General features: G+C 35.1%; 1 protein-coding gene across 19 annotated transcripts in view; it reads right to left on the bottom strand.

Annotated features, from left to right (window-relative positions):
• HFM1 (helicase for meiosis 1) overlaps nt 1-22,049 on the bottom strand; it is a 125,123-nt gene that overhangs the window by 30,266 nt on the left and 72,808 nt on the right. For 18 of the 19 annotated variants that reach the window (XM_032361674.1, XM_032361680.1, XM_032361683.1 and 15 more), the window contains 7 exons: nt 16,924-17,021; nt 16,710-16,841; nt 14,096-14,181; nt 13,784-13,867; nt 13,501-13,658; nt 11,938-12,041; nt 11,180-11,329 (listed from right to left, as the gene is read on the bottom strand). In XM_032361674.1, coding sequence (XP_032217565.1) covers nt 11,180-11,329; nt 11,938-12,041; nt 13,501-13,658; nt 13,784-13,867; nt 14,096-14,181; nt 16,710-16,841; nt 16,924-17,021 — 812 coding nt within the window. The remainder of the gene's footprint in view (nt 1-11,179; nt 11,330-11,937; nt 12,042-13,500; nt 13,659-13,783; nt 13,868-14,095; nt 14,182-16,709; nt 16,842-16,923; nt 17,022-22,049) is intronic. The other variant, XM_032361671.1, reaches the window with a different exon arrangement.

Below are 22,049 nucleotides of genomic sequence, written 5' to 3'. Positions count from 1 at the left end.
TGTTTGTAGGTCTTCCTTGCAAAAATGTCTATTCATATCATTTGACCAGTTTGAATTTGGTTCCTTGCATTTTTATTGTTTGTGTATACCAGATACTACTCCTTTACCAGATATGTGATTTGCAAATATCTTCTATCACTCTTTGGGCTGTTCTTTCCACTTTCTTGATAGTGTTATTTGAAGCACAAAGATTTTTAATCTTTTTTTCTTTAAAAAAGAAATTTACTTATTTGTCAGAGAGAGAGAGAGAGAGAGAGAGAACGCGCCTGCCCAAGCAGGGGGAGCGGCAGGCAGAGAGAAAAGCATCAGCCAGATGGGAGACTCAATTCCAGGATCCCAGGATCATGACCAGAGCTGAAGGCAGATGCTTAACCAACTGAGCCATCCAAGTGCCCCCAATAGTTTTTAATTCTGATGAAGTCCAATTCATCTCTTTTTAGTTGCTTGAGCTTTAGGTGTCATACCTAAGAAACTATTGCTAATCCAAGATCATGAAGATATAAACCCATGTTTTCTTCTAAGATTATTACAGTTTAACTCTTACTTTTAGGTCTTAACACATTTTGAGTTAATTTTTACATACGGTATGAAGTAATAACATATATTGTATGAAGTAATTATGATATAATTAACTCAACTGACTATTCTCAGTTGTCCAGCTCTATTTGTTGAAAGGCTAATATTTCCCCCACTGAATTGTTTCGACAGCTTTGTTGGAAATCAACTGACCACAGATGTATGGGTTTATTTCTGTACTCTTAAATATATTCTGTTGATCTATATGGCTATTATTATGCCAGTACCAAATTGTCTGGACTACTGTGGCTTTGTAGTAAGTTTTGAAATCAGGAATTGTGAGTCCTCTATCTTTGTTCCTCTCCCCACCCCAAGACTGATTGGCTAATCTGGATACCTTACATTCCCATATGAATTCTATTTATTTATTTATTTATTTATTTATTTATTTAAATTCAATTAGCCACCACTTAGCACATCACTAGTTTCAGATGTAGTGTTGAACCAGTTGCTTATAACAACTGGTGCTCATCACACCATGTGCTCTCCTTAATGCCTATCACCTAATTACTATATCTCCCCAACCACCTCCCCTCCAGCAATATTCAGTTTGTTTCCTATAGTTAAGAGTTTCTCAGTGTTTTTCTCCCTCTCTGATGACTTCCCATTCAGTTTTCTCTCCCCTCCCCTTTGATCCTCTGTGCTCTTTCTTATATTCCACATGAGTGAAACCATATAATTGTCTTTCTTTGACCCATTTTGCTCAGTGTAATACCCTCCAGTTCCATCTATGTTGATGTATATGGTAACTATTCATCCTTGCTGATGGCTGAATAATATTCCATTGTATATGTGTGTGTGTGAGCATGCATGTAAAAAATATATATATATTATATGCATATAGGCATGTAAAAATGTATATTTTTTACATGCATGCACACACACATATACAATGGAATATGTAATATACAATGGAATATATACATATTCCATTTTGTGTGTGTGTGTGTGTGTGTGTGTGTATTTCTTCTTTATCCATTCATCTGTCAATGGACACCTTTGTTCTTTCCACAGTTCAGCCATTGTGGACATTGTTGCTGTGAACACTGGGGTGCATGTCTTTGGGGTAAATACACAGTAGTGCAATTGTTGGATCTTAGGGTAGCTCTATTTTTAACTTCTTGAGGAACCTCCATACTGTTTTCCTGAGTGGTTGTACCAGTTTGCAGTCTCACCAACAGTGTAAGAGGGTTTCCCTTTCTACATATCCTCGCCAAAATGTGTTGTTTCCTGTCTTACTAATTTTTGGTGCAATTGTAAATGGGATTGATTCCTTAATTTTACTTCCTTCTGTCTCATTGTTAGTGTATAGAAATGCAACTGATTTCTGTGCATTGATTTTATATCCTGCCACGTTGCTGAATTCCTGTATGAGTTCTAGCAATTTTGGGGTGGAGTGTTTTGGGTTTTCCACATAAAGTATCATGTCACCTGCAAAGAGAATTTGACTTCTTTGAAAACTTGAATGCCTTTTACTTCTTTATGTTATCTGAGTGCTGAGGCTGGTACTGTATGTTGAACAACAGTGGTGAGAGTGGGTAGCCCTGCCGTGTTCCTGACCTTGGTGAAAAGCTCTCTGTTTTTCCCCATTGAAAATGTTAATTGTTGTGGGCTTTTTGTATATGGCTTTCATGATATTGAATATTCCTACACTGTGGAGAATCTCAATCAAGGAAGGATATTGTATTTTGTCAAATGTTTTTTCTGCATCAACTGAGAGGATCATATAGTTCTTGTCATTATTATTATTATTATTATTATTAATGTGATGTATCATGCTGATTGATTTGTGAATATGGAATCATCCTTGTAGCCCAGAAATCAATCCCACGTGGTTGTGGTAAATAATCCTTTTAATATACTATTGGATCCTACTTGCTAGTATCTTGGTGAAAATTTTTGCACCCATGTTCTTCAGAGATATTGGCCTGTAATTCTCCTTTTGTTGGGCTTTTTGTCTGGTTTTGGGATCAAGGTAATGCTGGCCTAAAATTTAAAAAAAAAAAATGCTAATGATGGTCTCATATGAGTTTGGAAGTTTTTATCCCTATTTTTTGGAAACAGCTTCTTCTTTTAATGTTTGGTAGAATTCCCCTGGGAAGCCATCTAGCCCCAGATTCGTTTGTTGTGAAATTTTTGATGACTGCTTCAATTTCCTTACTGGTTATGGGTCTGTTCAGGTTTTCTACCTCTTCCTGTTTCAGCTTTGGTAGTTTGTAAGTTTCCAGGAATGCATCAGCCTAATTTGTTGGCATATTGTAGCTCATAATATGTTCTTCAAATTGTTTGTATTTCTTGGTGTTGGTCATGATCTCCCCTCTTTCATTCATGCTTTTATTAATTTGGGTCCTTTCCCTTTTCTTTTTGATAAGTATGGCTAAGGGTTTACCAATCTTATCAATTCTTTCAAAGAGCCTGCTTCTAGTTTCATGTTCTACTATTCTTTTGGTTTCCATTTCATTGATTTCTACACTAATGTATTATTTTTCTTCTTCTGCTTGGTTTAGGCTTTGTTTGCTGCTCTTTCTCCAGCTCCTTTAGGGGTAAGGTTAGCTTGTGTATTTGAGGCTTTTTAAATTTTTTTTTCTAAGATCTTCTCTCTTAGGACTGACTTTGCTATATCCCAAAGGCACTGAAATATTATTTTTTCATTTTCTTTTGTTTCCATGAATTTTAAAAATTCTTCTTGATTTCCTGGTTGACCAACTTATTCTTTAGTAGGATGCTCTTTAACCTCCAAGTGTTTGAATTACTGACAAATTTCCACTTCTGATGGAGTTCAAGCTTCAAAGCATTGTGCTCTGAAAATAAGCAGGGAATGATCCCAACTTTTGGTACCACTAAGACCTGATTTATGACCCAGTATGCGATCTATTCTGGAGAATATTCCATGTGCACTTGAGAAGAAATGTGTAATCTGTTGTTTTAAGATGGAATATATCTGTGAAGTCCATTTAGTCCAGTGTGTCACTCAAAGCCATTGTTTCCTTGTTGACCTTCTGCTTAGATGATCTGTCCATTGCTGTGAGTTCGGTGCTGAAGTCACCTACTATTACTGTATTATTATTGATGTGCATCTTTAGTTTGATTATTAATTGATTTATATAATTGGCTGCTCCCAACTTAGGACCATAACTGTTTATAATCATTAGATCTTTTTTTTGGATGGACCCTTTGAGTATGATATAATGTCCCTCTTCTACATCTCTTACTACATGTAAGATGTAGTAAGTCTCATCCCTTACTATAGTTTTTGGTTTAATATCTAATTTGTCTAATACGAAGACTGCTACCCCAGCTTTCTTTTGATGTCTATTAGCATGATAAATATTTCTTCACTCCCTCACTTCCAGTCTGGAGGTGTTTTTAGGTCTAAAAGGAGTCTCCTGTAGATAGCATATGGAAGGGTCTTGCTTTTTTATCCAATCTGATACCCTGTGTCTTTTGATTAGAGCATTTAATCCATTTACATTCAAAGTAACTACTGAAAAATATTAATTTAGTGCCATTGCATGACCTGTAAAGTCCCTGTTTCTGTAGACTGTCTCTGTTTCTTTCTGGTTAATGTCACTTGGGGCTCTCTCTTCACTTCAAGGATCCCCTTTAATATTTTTTGCAGGACTGGTTTAGTGATCACAAATTCTTTTAGTTTCTGTTTGTCCTGGAAGTTCTTTATCTCTCTTTCCATTCTAAATTACACCCTTGTTGGATAAAGTATTCTTAGCTGCATGTTTTTCTCATTTAGTATGCTGAATACATCATGCCAACACTTTCTGGCCTGCCAGCCTGATGTTCCTATCCCTGTAGGTTAAGAACCTCTTGTCTTTAGCTGCTTTCAGGACTTAATCTCTGGAATTTGCAAGCTTCACTATTATATATGTCAGGTGTTCATCTATTTTTAATGATTTTGAGGGGAGTCCTCTCTACCTCATAGACTTGAATGCCTGTTTCCTTCCCCAGCTTAGAGACTTTCTCATCTATGATTTGCTCAAATATACCTTCTGTCCCTCTCTCACTCTTTCTTCTTCCTCTGGGACCCCAATAATCCTAATGTTTTGCTTTATGATTTCACTGATTTCTCAGACTCCCCTCACAGTCCATTAGTTGTTTTCCTCTGTTTTCTTCAGCTTCTTTCCCTTCCATCAACTTGTCTTCTATGTCACTCTTTCTTCTGCTTCATTGACCCTAGTTGTTAGAGAATCCAATTTAGCCTGCATCTCAGTTAAAGCATTTTTAATTTTGGCCTGATTAGATTTTATATCTGCACTAAGAGATTCTCTAATGTCTCTTCTACTTTTTTCAAGCCCAACTAGTAAGTTTATAATTTTTATCCTGAATTCCAGCTCTGACATTTTAGTTATATCCATATTGATTAGATCTGTGGCAGAGAGTATTACCACTGGTTCTTTGGCTGTGAATTCCTTCTCCTAGTCATTTGCCCAGAGGAGAATGGATGAATGAGAAAACAAAATTAAAAATATCAACCACGACCCAAGCAAAATATACACTAGGCAGTAATCCAAAGAGGTCAGAAACCAAAAAAGAAAAGGAATAAATAAATAAATAAATAAATAAGGGTGGTGGGAATATAATCTCCCACGTAGACAAACAGGGTGATCCGCTTGGTCCTGGGTGTATTTTGGTCTGTGTGTTAGAAGACACTAAATCCCAAAATTGTAAAGAAAGCAAAACTGATTATATATATACACAAAAGTAAAATTGAATACAATGAAAGGAAGCCAAAAGTGAAGACTACACCTATAATATGTAAATGTAAAAATGAAAGTTAAAAAAGACTTAAAAACAAAGAGTTGATAAAATAAGAAACTAGCTGAAAACGAAAATTATAAACTGAAAGATAAATGAACCATGAGAAAAAAAACCCTCAAATTCTATATACTAATTTCCCCTATCACTGGACTTTTGCAGTCATGTGTGCTCTGTAAACTTGGTGTTGGCCTGATGTTCCAGCTGGTCTTCTGGAGGAAGGGCCTGCTGCACTAATTCTTAGGTTATCTTTGCCTGGGTGGAGTTGCACCGCCCTTGCCAGGGGTCCAGGCTCAGTAAAAGCTGCTTCTGGTTGATCTATGTAACTTTGTTTCCTGAAGGCTTTCTATACCTCTTTAGAGGATGAAAATAAAAGTGGCTGGGCCCTGATCTCCAGCCCCAGAGCTGAAAGATCACAGCTCCCTCTCTTCAGTAAACCCTCAGGAATAAGCAGTCTTCACTTTTGTGTGTGCCAAATTCTAGACTCCTGCAGCCTGCACCTGTACTGATCCTCCCAGGGAAGGCAGAGGGTCATCACATTTCTGCCCTTTTGTGCTGCGGTTCATGGTTTATGACAATAGAACTGAGAGCCCCCTCCTGGTCTCACTGGCTGTAATCAATTTCCCCACTCCAGGGCGCCTGGGTGGCTCAGTGGGTTAAGCCGCTGCCTTCGGCTCAGGTCGTGATCTCAGGGTCCTGGGATCGAGGCCCGCATCGGGCTCTCTGCTCAGCAGGGAGCCTGCTTCCCTCTCTCTCTCTCTGCCTGCCTCTCCATCTACTTGTGATTTCTCTCTGTCAAATAAATAAATAAAATCTTTAAAAAAAAAAAAAAAAATTTCCCCACTCCAGTCCTTGGGAACTCTGCTGGCTCAGGTACCCCCATTCTTTTGGTGAGCCAGGGAATCCTGAGAGGACACTGTCCCACCTAGAATTCTGCCCCACTTTACCACCTGAGCATCTATCAGGCAAGGATGTATTTTACTAGAGCAGACTTCTAGATTCTGATTTTGTGCTCTGGGGCTATATCACTTTCCAGCAGCTGGCATATGGATGCTCCCTCCCCCTCCCATTTATCTCCTGATACATCCCCTCAGATTCACTTCTCAGCCTACCTGCAAAAAGGTAGTTTTTTGGTTGCTTTTCTATTTGTAGAATTCCAGAAATTCTTTTCTTACATCTCAGATTGAATTCATAGGTGTTCAGAATGGTATGATAGTTATCTAGCTAAATTCAAGGGACCAGGTGAAACAAGGTTCTCTACTCTTCCACCACCTGTCTCCCTCTTCCCATATGAATTTTAAAAATCAGTTTATGAATTTCTGCCAAAAGCAGAGCTAGGATTTTGCTAGCTGTGATTGATTTGGAAAATTTTGCCACCTTAACAATATGAAGACTTCCAATCCATGGACATAGAATATCTTTCCATTTATTTAGGTCTTCTTTAATTTCTCTCAGTGGTGTTTTGTAATTTCTTGTGTTCACATCTTGCACTAATTTTATTAAATATATTCTTAAATACTCTATTCTTTTTAGTGCTATTGTAGTATTTTTATATTGACTCTGTATTCAGTGATATTTCCAATTTTATATATTAATTCTAACAGTGTGCCTACAGTCTTTTGGATTTTCTAGGTATATAATCATCTTTCTTTTGTTTCAACTTTTACTTATTTATTTAACACAGAGAGAGAGAGAGAGAGAAACAAGCATAAGCTTGTTTAGGGGAAAAAGGAGGCAGATGGAGAGGGAGAAGCAGGCTCCCTGCTGATTAAGGAACCTAATGTGGACTTGATCCCAGGACCCTGGGATTATGACCTGAGCAGAAGGCAGATACTTACCTGACTGAGCCACTCAGGTGTCCCTATAATCATATTGCTTTCAAGTAACAACAGCTTATTTCTTTCTTCCCACTCCTTATCACTTTTTTTTTTTATTATATAACTGTACTGACTAGGACTTCTAGCATAATGTTATTTAACATTATGTAGTAGTAGTAGTAATAGAGTATATTACTCTATTACTATAGAGTAATAGTATTACTATATTACTCTATTACTATAGAGAACATTCTTGTGTCATTCTCCATCTAAATAGGAAAGTTTTTAAACTATTTCACTACTGTGCTCATTTGTTATATATATATATTTTTTAATAAAAAATGAGCATTGAATTTTTGTCAAATTTCTTTGACCTCTATCAAGAGGATCACATGGGTGTTGTTTTTTTTTCTGTTAATGTAGTGAATACACTGATTCATCTTTGAATGCTGAGGCACTCTTCCATACATGGAATAAGCCATACTTAATTGTACTGTAGTATGACTTTTAAATATATGGCTGGATTCTACTTGCTAATATTTTGTTATGAACTTCTGGATCTATTTCCATGACATACACTGGTGAATAATTTCCCTTTCTATTAATGTCCTTGTCAGGTTTTGAAATCAAGATCTCCGTGTTGGCTCTGTTCAAAAAAATTACAGCATTAGAAACTACTTTTTCTTTTTCTATTCTCTGAAAAAGTTTGGGTAAGTTTGATACTATTTTTTCCTAAATGTTTGGGGAAATTCACCAGTGAAATCACCTAATGCTCTGGATTTCTTTGTGGAAAGATTTTTAATTGCTTCAATTTCATTACTAGTATCAGACCACTAAAATTTTCTATTTTTTCTGTCAGTTAAGTTTTGCTTCTCAAGGGTTTGTTCATTTTTACCCAAATTATGTCAAATTTATTGATATAAAATCATTCACAATAGCTTTATCTTTTTTATGTCTGTAGTGGTATCTCCTTTTTCATTCCTAATATTGTTAATTTGCATTTATCTCTTTATCAGTCTTGATAAGGGCTTCTTAAATTTATTAATCATTTCAAAGAACCAAATCTTAGCTTTGTTGATTTTTCTGTTGTACATTACATTCTATATTTCATTCACTTCTGCTTTTCTCTTTGTTATTTCTTTCTATATTCCTTATATTTGGTGTGTTATAATCCTGAGGTAAGAGCATTTCTGATTTTAATTCTACATATATTTAAAACTCTACAAGTCATTTCAATTACTGCTGTACAATAGCCAATTTAGTTTAATTTATAACAGTAAATTTAGTCATTTATTTGCCCTTTCGACTGTTTTTCATTCCCTCAAGCATTTCTGCACCTGTGGTCATTTTCGTTAAAGGAACTCCCTTTAGTATCTCTTTTACTGCAGGCCAATAAATTTAGTCATTGTGTTGGAGTGCTTCAGTTTTGTTTTGTTTTTCCTCAAAATATCTCTATTTCACTTTTATTTTTAAAGATACTTTCACTGAGCACAGAAATGCAGGTTAGCATCATTTTAATACATTTTGAAGCTGTGTCCATTATCTTCTGTTTCTATCATCACAGTTGATAAACCAGCTGTCAGTTTCACTGTTCCTCTTTTGAAGGTAATATTTCATTTTTCCATGTCTGCTTTTAAGATTTTCAGCAGTTTTGCTACAATGTGCCCAGTTGTGGTTTTCTGTGCATTTACCTCCTAGGGTTTGCTAAAATTCTGAATCTATGAGTTGATGTCTTTCATTATTTTGGAATGTTCCCAGCCATTGTCTCTGAATATTACATTTGCCCCATTCTTTTCCTTTGCTGCTTTAGAGATTTTAATTATGCATATTTTAGAACTTTTTGAGTATTATGCTTTTTTGTGTTCTTTCCATTCTCTTATCTCTGGGCTTTAATTTGAATATTTTTTCTTATTATGTCTAACATTTCACAGATCCTGAGTTTGGCTATATCCAATCCATAATTATTTTTTTAATATTTTATTTACTTATTCGACAGACAGAGATCACAAGTAGGCAGCGAGACAGGCAGAGAGAGAGAGAAGGGGAAGCAGGCTCCCTGCCAAGCAGAGAGACCGATGTGGGGCTCGATCCCAAGACCCTGAGATCATGACCTGAGCTGAAGGCAGAAGCTTAACCCACTGAGACACCCAGGTGCCCCTCCAATCCATTATTAAACCTACCAATAAGTTTTTCACTTCAGATAATATATTTTTCAATTCAGGAAAGTCCATTTAAATCTCTGTGTGGATTATATTTTTCTGGTGAAACTTCTCAGCCTTTCATATATTTTTTTTCCTTTATTTTTTGAAAATACTAATCATAGTTATTTTAGAATCTTTAAATGCTAGCTCTCTTATTGTGAATCATCTACAGAGTGCTTTACTTCCTTTATACTGTTAATTATAAGTCATATGGTCTTGCCTCTGTGAATGTGTTGTCAGTTTTTATTATATGGCAAACATTGTATCTGTAAATTCCAAATTATATTACACCAAAGAATGTTTCCTTTTTCCTGTGTTAGGCAAACATGGTGAGTGGCTGATCACATAAATCCCTTTTGAGAGCATAGCATACTTAGGCTTTTAATTAAGAGCCTACAGGTCCTTGACTCCTCAGCCCTGAAATGGTTCTCCCTTTGGAATTTTAGTTCCTTTAGTCTGCTTTTACAGATGTCCTAAAAATTGTAATATTTACAACTTAGGTAGGCTTTATAGTTGTTACTGTAGGTACACTGGCCTGCCATAAACTACTGCATCCTACCCAGAAATGGGAGCTCTTCTGTGGGTTTTTTTTTTTAATTAATTTTATTTTAATTTTATTTTTTAAAGCTATTTTATTTATTTATTTGACAGAGAGAAAGAGATCACAAGAAGGCAGAGAGGCAGACAGAGAGAGAGGGGGAAGCAGGCTCCCCACTGAGAGAAGAGCCAATATGGGGCTTGATCCCAGGACCCTGAGATCACGACCCAAGCCAAAGGCAGAGGCTTAACCCACTGAGCCACCCAGGTGCCCCCCCTCCTCATTTTTAAAGACCTTAGTTATTTGCGAGAAAGAGCACATGAGAGATATGAGCAGGCAGATGGGCAGAGGGTGAGGGAGAAGACTCCTGGCTGAGCAGGGAGCCCTGATGTGGGCTCATATGTGAGGCCATAACCTGAGCCAAAGACAGATGCTTAATCAACTGTGCCACTCAGGCACCCTACTCTGTGTTCTTTAAAGAGGTGGAGATGAGTGTTCATGGGTTCACAGAATAATTCTCTATGTGCTCTTTCTGCCTTTATTCACTGAAGTTACTATTTATTATAACTACCAATTCAGAAAGCACAACTGTCTAGGTTACTTTGATAGGAGCTACTGCTTTCACATTCCTCAGTACCTCTTAGTTACTCCCCTTACATATAAGGTAATTAGCAAGCTGAATATTAGCTCAGTATTGGATGATATTAGTTACTATTAGATTTTTATATGTAAGAGTAATGTATTTATGTTTTTTTTTAAAATCCTCACTGAAACACAGAGGATATAACACGATTTTCTTTAAAATATAGAAGGGGAAAACTGAAAAGAGGTACAGATGAAATAATATAAGCCATGAGTTGAACATTGTTTAAGGTAGGTAATGAGTACATAAGGGTTCATTATACAGATCTGTCCAGTTTTGTGTATATTTGAAATATTCTGTAACAAAAAATTCTTAAGTTCACTGTCACCTGATTTGCCTCATCAAATCTATAAAGTCTTATATATCATTTACTCTTCCCCAACAATGGCCTTTAGGAAGAAAGGGGTACTGTAAATCAAAAACTGGTCAAATAATCTGTGCTCCAAATATCACCCCAATTTGACAAATATTATTTATAAGAAAAAAATCCTACTATATATTAATATAATTATTATGAAGCTTAAACATCTAATTCCCAAGTATCTACATCTTGAATGAAGCAGTACTATAACACTGATACTCCTCCCTAGCTATAACTTTGCTTTAATGCAATACAGTAATAAATATAGCTATTTACCTTTATTGGGTCCTGCTATCGTAGATCTATTTGAATGTTTAGAATGGGAAATCTCTGTTTCTGATTTTTTTCGCATAACTATTTGATTTTCAGGCCTCTTCGTAAAGCCTAAGTAAAAGACTGAAAATTTCTGCTGAATATCGAGTCCAACTGGAAAAACGAAAAGAGTATACAAGTACTTAAGTCCTATAAATCTAGCCATGAGATCATTTATTTGTTTTTATATCTTTCACATTTCTATACCTTTTGAAATAAAAGAGCTAACAAGTTCAGGAAATAAAAATATATATAAAAAAACAAGGTTAAAAAATATAACAAGTTAAGGGGGGTGGTGGGTTAGGTGAGCCTGGTGGTGGGTATTAAGGAGGGCATGTACTGCATGGAGCACTGGGTGTGGTGCACAAACAATGAATCGTAGAACACGGAAAAAATTAAATTAAATAAAAAAATAAGTTAAAGTTTATACATTTATCATCATAAAAATAAAAATCAGTGTTCCTATAACAATTGAAATTTTATTATCTTGTAAAATAAAATACTTATAAATGAACAGATATAATTTTAATTTTGTTATCTTAGTCCGTGCTATCTTTCACTTACCTAAATATATGAAACTTCCTTTAAAATTACTCATATTATTTAAATAGATTATTTTTACACAATATCATTTAAACTGCTTTTCTGTTTCAGCATGAAAGAAATTTTTAAATGCTATCATATTCTTTACATTTATGGGTTCATTACTTCAATGAGCTTACCATATTCAGAACTAATTAGATTTATGCTAAGATCTTCAGAATTAAAAGCTCTCTTCACATCAATCTTTTTAGTCCAATTTCCAGCTTTTAGCAAAACAGAATCCCTGAAAAAGAATAACATCATTTAAATTGTAATTGGAATACTAAATGAAATAATATATTAATCATCAAGGGCAGACTGACCTTTAGATAGGTCCTATCTGGTACTAAGCAAAAGTCAGTATTGAAAATTACTTCCTGCAAATTCTGAGGAGGAAGAAATGGAGTGTCAATGGGGCTACCACAACCATAATTTTCTAACTACACATTGGCCAAACAGCTGATTCCAAGTTAAATTGCTTCATTTCAGATCCACCTGAATACATAGTTGATATCAACAACCCACGAGCTTGCCCATAAATCACTACCACTTTCAAATGGCTATATATAAGTTACACAAATTTGTGAGAACTTGAATAGTATCTTTAAAATTCATATAATATAGTCTGAGTCCAATAACATCACAAACCAGCAATCAATTTTGTGATTGAATTTATTTTAACTTTATATATACAAAACTGTCTTCAGACTTATCACAGAAAACAAAGATTTGTACAATGACATATTCTCTATAAATGTGTCATAGCTAGCTGCAGTGAAGGAGTTAATAGTGAAAGGGATGTTCTATTAGGCACTGTAGTCCTTTTAGGAACCTTGCATAGATGATTTTGGGAAGATATCTTCCAGTGCTCTGGCAACAATGAGGAGATTCCCATTTCTGAGTCACTGCTAAACGTGAACTTACAAGTAAATTAATACAATTAGGAGCACAGGCTCTGGAGTAAGACTGCTTGGGTTTAAACCCAGATTTTGCTATAAACTACCTATATGAACTTGGACAAACTGATTAAACTCTCTGTCTCAATTTCTTCCTCTATTAAGATAATGATAGCACCTGTCTATACAAAGATTAAATAATTCATTACCTGGAACCTATGAAGAGCTCAAAAAATGTTAGTTATACCTATAATTGCTAACCTTACAGAGTTTGCCTATGGCATCTGAGAGAAATAACACTATCAGAAAAGACTAATGTAAAAATAATAGAATGGCATGCTAGAGAACCAGGTGTAAGGGAAAGTACCTTCTTTATATATTTGATCTGGTTGCCTGATCCTACAATGGAGCTATAGTAGTTTGCTGGACTTTATTTTGGAAATATTAGATATATCTTAAAAGGAGCAAGAGGAAGATAATGAAAGGGTAGTAAGGTTGTGAATGACTGGAGAAAAGCAAAAATAAGAAACTTCAACAACAGTGGGCTATAGCTACTCCTAAAGGTCATTTATTCACTTGTTAACAAACAAAACAAAACAAACCATGGTGATAGATTTCACACTGTTCATTTGAGTACTGACAACAGACCCAATGTTAATACTTTCTTTGACAAGAAACTACCCCATTACAGCATAAGGAAAATGTAATTTAATTAACCCCACAGTGATTTTGTTACTCTTTCTCAGCAGAATTTTTCTTTTATAGTATATGCTTAGAAATAAAATCAAGTGGAAATCGTGTACTTACATAATTCTGTGCTTAAAAACCAGCTGATTATCTGCATCACCTATGATTAAAGTAACATAGTGAGAATCTGGTGCTGTTCTTTTAGTTTGTAGCTGTTCAAAATTTCTTAATGTAATGGTCACTAATATTTCTGCCATGGTGTCACTATATCTTGCGATCTTTAAAAAAAGAATAGGCATAAAAGTGTTAAAAATAACCTTACTTCTCTTATTCAGCTCCAAGTCAGCTATGGGTAGCTTTATTCCTGAAAAGACAATGAAAATACCTTTAAAAAAAAATTTACCTGTTCCACTTCAAGTTCATATTTTGGCAGATACATCACTGTTTCTTTTATTTGCGTTCCAAAAGGAGGGTGTCTATTTAAAATCTAAAAACATTTATATCATTATATTCTTACCATAAGGTTAGAAGTTCTTTTAGTAGATACTTTTCAGTATCAATAGTTTTAATAATGCTTATTCTCAAAAACTTAAGTTAAAATACTTATGACTATGAGAAGGAAAAAAAATTTTTAGAAGAAAAAAAGATATAAAAGGTAGGCTTTAAAATTTAGATAAAATTCAGGTAACATTAGGAATAAGTGAATATTAAATACCAGTTCAAGTTCCCTTGCATCTGTTTCTTCTATTTTTTTAAAGGAGGTCAAACCTGCATTTACCATTGCATTTGACAATGTTATACCTGTGGAAAATTAATCAAATAGCAATTTTTAAACAATCCATTTTACACTAAATCTATACTTAACTTTTCAATGACATTAGTAAAAAATTTGTTTTAAAGATCCAGATTAACAACTAATTTTTGAAGTTTTTTTAAAAAGTTCTTCAGTTGGATTATTTGGGCTGTGACATTTATTCAATTGTTCTATTTTTTTTTTTCAAAATGAAATAAAACATATATTTGCTTTATAGAAGAGAGAGGAACTCTTTGGTTCACAAGATGATTCAACACTTATTTTTATCATATGCTATCCATAAAGTACCAAGTGATTCCTACTGTTACATGTTAACTGTAACATGTAACATGTTTGAAGAGAAGACAATATGACTTATGGATGGGAATATTGCTTCATAAAGCTACAGTCCACCTTAGAAAGAGAGTTCTATGTTTCTGTACTGAAACCAGATAATTTTACTCTTCTAAAATTTCCAATTCCTTTCCATTGCATTTTGTATAAAGTGAAAATTTTTTACCATGACCAAACTCCCTTACCTATCTGACTTGACCAGTCTACCTGTCCCATCTAATTTCCTACCATTCTCCTCTTGCTGACAACTCTCTAGCCACATTTACTTTAATTTTGTTCTTCAAGTTCACTTCTAGTTTTGCACCTTCTCTGTTTCTTTATGCTTCAGGAAACTGGAATTTAAAATTCTTACACTCACAAATGAATTTAACCAAACCCTGAAATAGGAGATACTATCAGAAGTATAAAATTCCAAAATATTACCATCTTGCCTGGGGCACATATATTACTGGTGGGGATATTACACTATTTCTTTTTCCATACCTTTAACTATACTTGAAAATTTCTCTTACTCATTCTTAAGATATAACTCCTAGTATTAATAATTCCTCCATGTTCATTTTCCCTCAAAACTTTTCCTGAATTTTAATTTTTTATAAACGTTGTTGAAAAATTAATTTGTAGTCATCATTCTTTTCCTGGTGCTCAGGAAGAATGTAGATTTTCTTTTTCATTTAGATTCTTCCATTTTCTAGTGTATGAATTTTGCTGGGCAATTTTTGCTTCCTTCTCTTCAGCCATACTGAGTTAGTATAAAAAACACATTAGTGTTCAACAATTTGGAAAAGATAGAAGCAAATGATGCCTGATTGACAATATTCTAGAAAGTCAGAAAGACTTTTTCAAATATAATGAAAATTTTCTTAATCATTTAATCTAATTTCAAAATTTCTCTAAGTTGCTATTTCCCAAATGTTATATGGAACCTCCTTCCCACTTTAGAACTCATCTTTGTGAGATGGGTACAAACATTTGTTTGCTAGGACTTCAGTAGAAAAGTGAGCCTTAATGTCAAGAACCCCTACTCTAATTTGACCTTACTTTCTTCCACCAGCTAATTCCCATCTTCACTGCAGCTCCCAGGACTGGCCAGTCCTCTGCTATCCCACTGATTTCAAACTTCAAGGAAATAATAAAGAACTTCCTCACAAAATAGTGGAGATCTTTGTTCTAAGGAATAATGAGACAACCTCTAATAACCTGTTACATATTTTTTTTTACCTGTTACATATTTTTTAATGTCCCCAAAATGCATATAAAATTATAAAGCAAACAAAGCTGTTAGTCATGGAGTAACAATTCTCTTCTTAGAGAGAAGGAGGAGTAGGATCACAATATCAAAGACACCAAATTGGAAAACTCTAGAGTATACCTAGTTATACCCCAGTCTTTGTAATTGGTACCCTCTAGAGTTCTTCAATACGTAACTTGAGCTACATCTGAATAGGTAAGAAGTGATTATGCAGAATCTTTTGTCTACAGAATCTCTATGGAGATGAGAGTGAATATTGTCCTGTTACTGAAAAAAAAAAAAAAAAGGGAAAAAGTTAAGATATAAATAAGTGATATAATTCTCTGTAATGAATTAGGAATGGCTAGGATTGCTAGCTCTGTACCTTGTCATTGAGATCAAAACAAAATAATCATAAAAGTGGAATAGAGAACAACAAATAGTTACCTAATACTAAAATGAAATTTCACTCTTGGTTTGAGAACTAATTTAAAAATAAAAATATTCATTTTTAGTAGGGGGTACCTGAGAGGCTCAGTTGGTTAAGTATTTGCCTTTGGCTCAGATTATGGTCTCAAGGTCCTGGGATGGAGCCCCACATCAGGGTTCCTTGCTTAGTGGGGAGTCTGCTTCTCCCTCTGCTCCTCCTCCCTGCTCATGCTCTCTCCCTCTCTTTCCTCTGTCTCCCCCTCCCCTCAAATAAAATTTTTAAAAATATATTTTTAAAAAAGAGCATTCATTTTTATTAGACTTCTCAATTGATTTCAAATAGAATCCTTCAAGCAGGAGAAAATGAAAATCAGATTTTCAAGAGAATTTCAGTTCCTTATTTAGACCTACAAACACATTTTTTCTTAAAGTCTATTAATACCATAGAATAATTTTCCCAACAATGAAAAACAAAATAAACTGCAGACATTGACAAATTGTCTGCCTGTATTCAGCACATACCAATTTTTTCCAGCTGTTTGGATACATGTAGAGAGTTTTCCCAAAGTCTGCATCTAAAACATTTAGCTAAAATCAAACTGTTCAATAGTACAGCAAACTTCTTTTCTTGAACAGCCACAAAATCTGATAACCCTAAAAAGAAGTTTCCAAAGTTAAATCTAGTGTAATAGTTTACTGGGAAAAATACTGAAAATCCATTAATCCTATAACATACATCTTGTAATTCGTGAGCCATTTCTGAAAATCTTTGAGGTATCTTGTGTCAAAGCAAAGTCTTGTATTGGAATGCATCCTAGCTGAGCCTGAATAAGACTAAAGGAAAGAAGAAATTTCATGATTTCCTTGTAAAAACTATTATCTCATAATATTTGACATCATTGATTGAAGTATCTCTTCTTAAAATTCCTTTCTACATTGATCTCTGTGACACTAGATGATTCTATATCTTGCACCATTGTTGTTACAAGTCATTGTTAATTTCTTTCCAACCTCTGAAAGTTTTCTTATTTCTCTACTCTTCTTCATTCCCTTCACACTCTCTTTTTCTCAAAAATCTAATTTCTTCTCAGGACTTTCATTTTAATTTCTAGATTGATAAATTTCAAATGCTTACAGGACACTCTCAGACTATTTCTTTAACCTCTACATATTTAAAATTGTTGTCTTATTCTCCTCTAATAGAGTACTTTTAGCTCTACATAAATGTTATTATAGAAAAGCAAGGCACTTTATGTAATAAACAAATATTTATTAAGTGCCTATGAGTGGCAAGCAGAGTGTTAGCTCTTAAGATTCTGTTCAACATATAAAGATCGGTAACATATTAGTTGATTATTAGAAACCAGCAGTTGCTTGGCTACAAAATTTGAGGAATGGGTGGTAAAAAGGGAGAAAAGGAACTAATATACATTGCACCTACTATATCCCATTTTGCCTGTACTTTCCCAACCAGACAAAGATGTGCAACTCATCACCCTATGGATCTAACTAAAATTATCAGACTTATATTAATTTCTTAATAAGTCAGGTATACAAAGTAGAATAATAGTTATATTTCATAGTTTAGTTTTAGTAAACAACATGTGAAAATAGAAGGTAGTAACCAACTCACTTCTCAGAATGGGTGCATATCACTGAAACTAGAAACTATTTAATTCTTTTGGCTACTGAATTATATAATTCTATGTAATTCTTTTGGTTATCTTTGGAAAGTTATTTTATATTATCTACTAAGAAACAGTTGTAAGGAATAATCTAAAATTTGTATTGAACCACAAAAGACCCCAAATAGCCAAAGCAATCTTAAAAAAGAACAAAACTGAAGGTATCACCATCCCAGATTTCAAGATATACTACAAAGCTATAGTAATCAAAATAGCATGGTACTGGTACAAAAACAGGCATATAGATCAATGGAAGAGAACAGAGCCAGAAATAAATGCATCATTATATGGTCAATTCATCTTTGACAAAGGAGGTAAGAATATGCAATGAGAAAAGGACAGTTTCTTCAACAAATGTTATTGGGGAAACTGGACAGACACATGCAAAAGAATAAAACTGGACCATTTTCTTTCACCATACACAAACATAAACTCAAAATGGATTAAGGACCCTGGGATCATGACCTGAGCCAAAGGCAGAGGCTTTAACCCACTGAGCCACCCAGGCACCCCAGTAATAACCATTTCTTGAATACTTACTATACTCTAGTCACTACATAAGATACTTTGCATACCTATGAGAGAAAATTGCTAGCTGACTGTCATATTATCTCTTCTGACCTATACACAAAGATTCTATTTCTCACTCAACTTTGTAGCTAGATGTGGCCCTGTTACTAAGATAAGTTAGTAAACTAATAAAAATGATATAAGAACTTTCCAAAAGACTTCTGTATCCTGGCCAACTTAGTAAAGGAAGGATTTTTCAGAAAAGATCTGTGTATAAAGAATAGAAATCCTTCAAATGAATCCCAACTCAGGTACCACATCTTAATCTAGACCAAAGTAGCTATTTAGTTTTGTTTTTATGTTTCATCATTTCAATTAAAGACTATAAACAAGAACAATAATAACAAAAGAAATTCTGCTAATGAAGGAAAGTTAAATGTGTATTATGAAGCTGCACAACTCTTTTGAGAGGAGAAGAGTTATTCTGCAGCCATTTTTTTCTGCCTAAACATAGAGTAAGAATGCCCAAAGAAACATCTGAGACAAAAAATCAAGTTAGCACATGGAGCTTTCTATGTACTTACTCTTCCTCAAATTACGTGAAAGGATGAACATATGTATACGTGTGTTTATATGTTTATGTCTCTAACCATAAAACTATAGGAGAGCAAAAGCATGCCACTGGTAGACAAGAAAGTTTAATGTTAGAAATAAAATATGGGGGCACCTGGGTGGCTCAGTGGGTTAAGCCTCTGCCTTCAGCTCAGGTCATGATCTCAGGGTCCTGGGATTGAGCCCTGCGTCAGGCTCTCCGCTCAGTGGGGAGCCTGCTTCCCACTCTCTCTCTCTGCCTGCCTCTCTGCCTATTTGCGATCTATCTCTCTGTCAAATAAATAAATAAAATCTTTTTAAAAAAAAGAAAAAAATAAAATCCATGAAGAAGATCAAATCTGTGAGAAAAAAGCCGAAAAAAATTATCCATAACACATGCAGAAGAGTCAACAGACATAATATTGTAATAACTGGCAACAGAGGGTAACTACATTTATCATGGTGAGCATCATGTAATGCATAGAACTGTTGAAATCATTATATTGTACACCCAAAACTAACATTAACATTGTTAGGTCAACTACAATTTTTAAAAAAACTCCTTAAATTAAAAAGTCAACAGATTAAGAAAGGCAGTCCTGAGATATTTCTCTGAGCAATTAATTGAAATGCTGTATTCTGAGCAGGTAAGTTAGTCTGCTGCTGCCACTCTCTCATTTGTGGAAAATATTAGGCAGTTTTGGTATGTATTAAGGGCTAACACAGGAGTATAGACATTGAGGTCAGAGAGGCAGGTCAGCAGTAATAACAAACACCCAGGAGAGGTAAGGTGCCTTTATTCTTTTTTTTTTTTTTTTTTAAGATTTTATTTTTTTATTTACTTATTGGAGAGAGAGAGAGAAAGGGAGAGTGGGGTGGGGAGTGAGGAGCAAAGGGAGAGGGACAAGCAAGACTCTGCACTGGGAGAGAAGGTAATAAATGTCAGCAGAGAGTCAGAAGTTCCAACATTCACCTAGTAGGAGTTCCAGAAGGAGGGAACAGAGAGAATAAAGGAGAAATAATTAACTTACAGAAGAAAACTTCCCAGATCTGAAGAAAGACACGAGTCTACATATTAAGAGAGCCCCCAGAGAAAAACTGAGAGCTTTTCCCCTAAGGTCAGGAACATGGTGGGGCTGTCCACTATCACCACTGCTATTCAACACAATACTAGAAGTCCTAGCCTCAGCAATCAGACAACAAAAAGAAATAAAAGGCATCCAAATTGGCAAAGAAGAAGTCGAATTCTCACTCTTTGCACGTGATATGATACTTTATGTGGGAAACCCAAAAGACTCCACTCCAAAACTGCTAGAACTCATACAGGAGTTCAGTAAAGTGTCAGGATATAAAATCAATGCACAGAAATCAGCCGCATTTCTATACACCAACAGCAAGACAGAAGAAAGAGAAATTAAGGAGTCAATCCCATTTACAACTGCACCCAAAACCTTTAGATACCTAGGAAGAAAAGTTGCCAAAGAGGCAACTGTAAAGTACTCATGAAAGAAACTGAGGAAGACACAAAAAAAATGGAAAAATGTTCCATGCTCATGGACTGGAAGAACAAATATTGTGAAAATGTCTATGCTACCTAAAGCAATCTACACATTTAATGCAATCCCTATCAAAATACCATCAATTTTTTTTCAAAGAAATGGAACAAATAATCCTAAAATTTATATGGAACCAGAAAAGACCCCAAATAGCCAGAGGAATATCGAAAAAGAAAGCCAAAGTTGGTGGCATCACAATTCCAGACTTCAAGCTCTATTACAAGGCTGTAATCATCAAGACAGTGTGGTACTGGCAGAAAAACAGACGCAGAGATCAATGGAACAGAATAGAGAGCCCAGAAATAGACCCTCAACTCTATGGTCAACTAATCTTTGACAAAGCAGGAAAGAATGTCCAGTGGAAAAAAGACAGTCTCTTCAACAAATGGTGTTGGGAAAACTGGGACAGCCACATGAAGAAGAATGAAAGTGGACCATTTCCTTACGCCACACACAAAAACAGATTCAAAATGGAGGAAAAACCTCAATGTGAAACAGGAATCCATCAAAATCCTTGAGGAGAACACAGGCAGCAACCTCTTCAACCTCAGCCACAGCAACTTCTTCCTAAAAACATCATCAAAGGCAAGGGAAGCAAGGGCAAAAATGAACTACTAGGACTTCATCAAGATAAAAAGCTTTTTTGCACACCAAGGGAAAGAGTCAACAAAACCAAAAGACAACTGACAGAATGGGAGAAGATACTTGCAAATGACATATCAGATAAAGGACTAGTATCCAAAATCTGAAAAGACCTTCTCAAACTCAACACCCAAAGAACAAATAATCTAAACAAGAAATGGGCAGAGGACATGAACACACATTTCTGCAAAGAAGACATCCAGATGGCCAACAGACACATGAAAAAGTGTTCCACATCACTCGGCATCAGGGAAATACAAATCAAAACCACAGTGAGATACCACCTCACACCAGTCAGAATGGCTAAAATTAACAAGTAAGGAAATGACAGGTGTTGGCGAGGATGTGGAGAAAGGGGAACCCTCCTACACTGTTGGTGGGAGTGCAAGCTGGTGCAGCCACTGTGGAAAACAGTATGGAGGTTCCTCAAAAAGTTGAAAATAGAGTTACCCTATGACCCAGCAATCGCACTACTGGGTATTTACCCTAAAGATACAAATGTAGTGATCCAAAGGGGCATGTGCACCCTAATGTTATAGCAGCAATGTCCACAATAGCCAAACTCTGGAAAGAGCCTAGATGTCCATCAACAGATGAATGAATAAAGGAGATGTGGTATGTATGTATGTGTGTGTGTGTGTATATATATATTATGCAGCCATAAAAAAAAAAAAAAAACCCTGAAATCTTGCCATTTGCAATGACATGGATGGAACTAGAGGGTATTATGCTAAGCTAAATCAATCAATCAGAGAAAGACAATTATCATATGATCTCACTGATATGAGGAATTTGGGAAACAAGACAGAGGATCATGTGGGAAGGGAGGGGAAAATGAAACAATACAAAACCAGACAGGGAGACAAAACACAAGAGAC

This window comes from Mustela erminea, chromosome 10 (assembly GCF_009829155.1).
Source record: "Mustela erminea isolate mMusErm1 chromosome 10, mMusErm1.Pri, whole genome shotgun sequence".
NCBI classification, from domain to species: domain Eukaryota; kingdom Metazoa; phylum Chordata; class Mammalia; order Carnivora; family Mustelidae; genus Mustela; species Mustela erminea.
The sequence above is the reverse complement of the archived record's forward strand: the minus strand, read 5'-3'. Positions and strand labels throughout refer to the sequence as shown.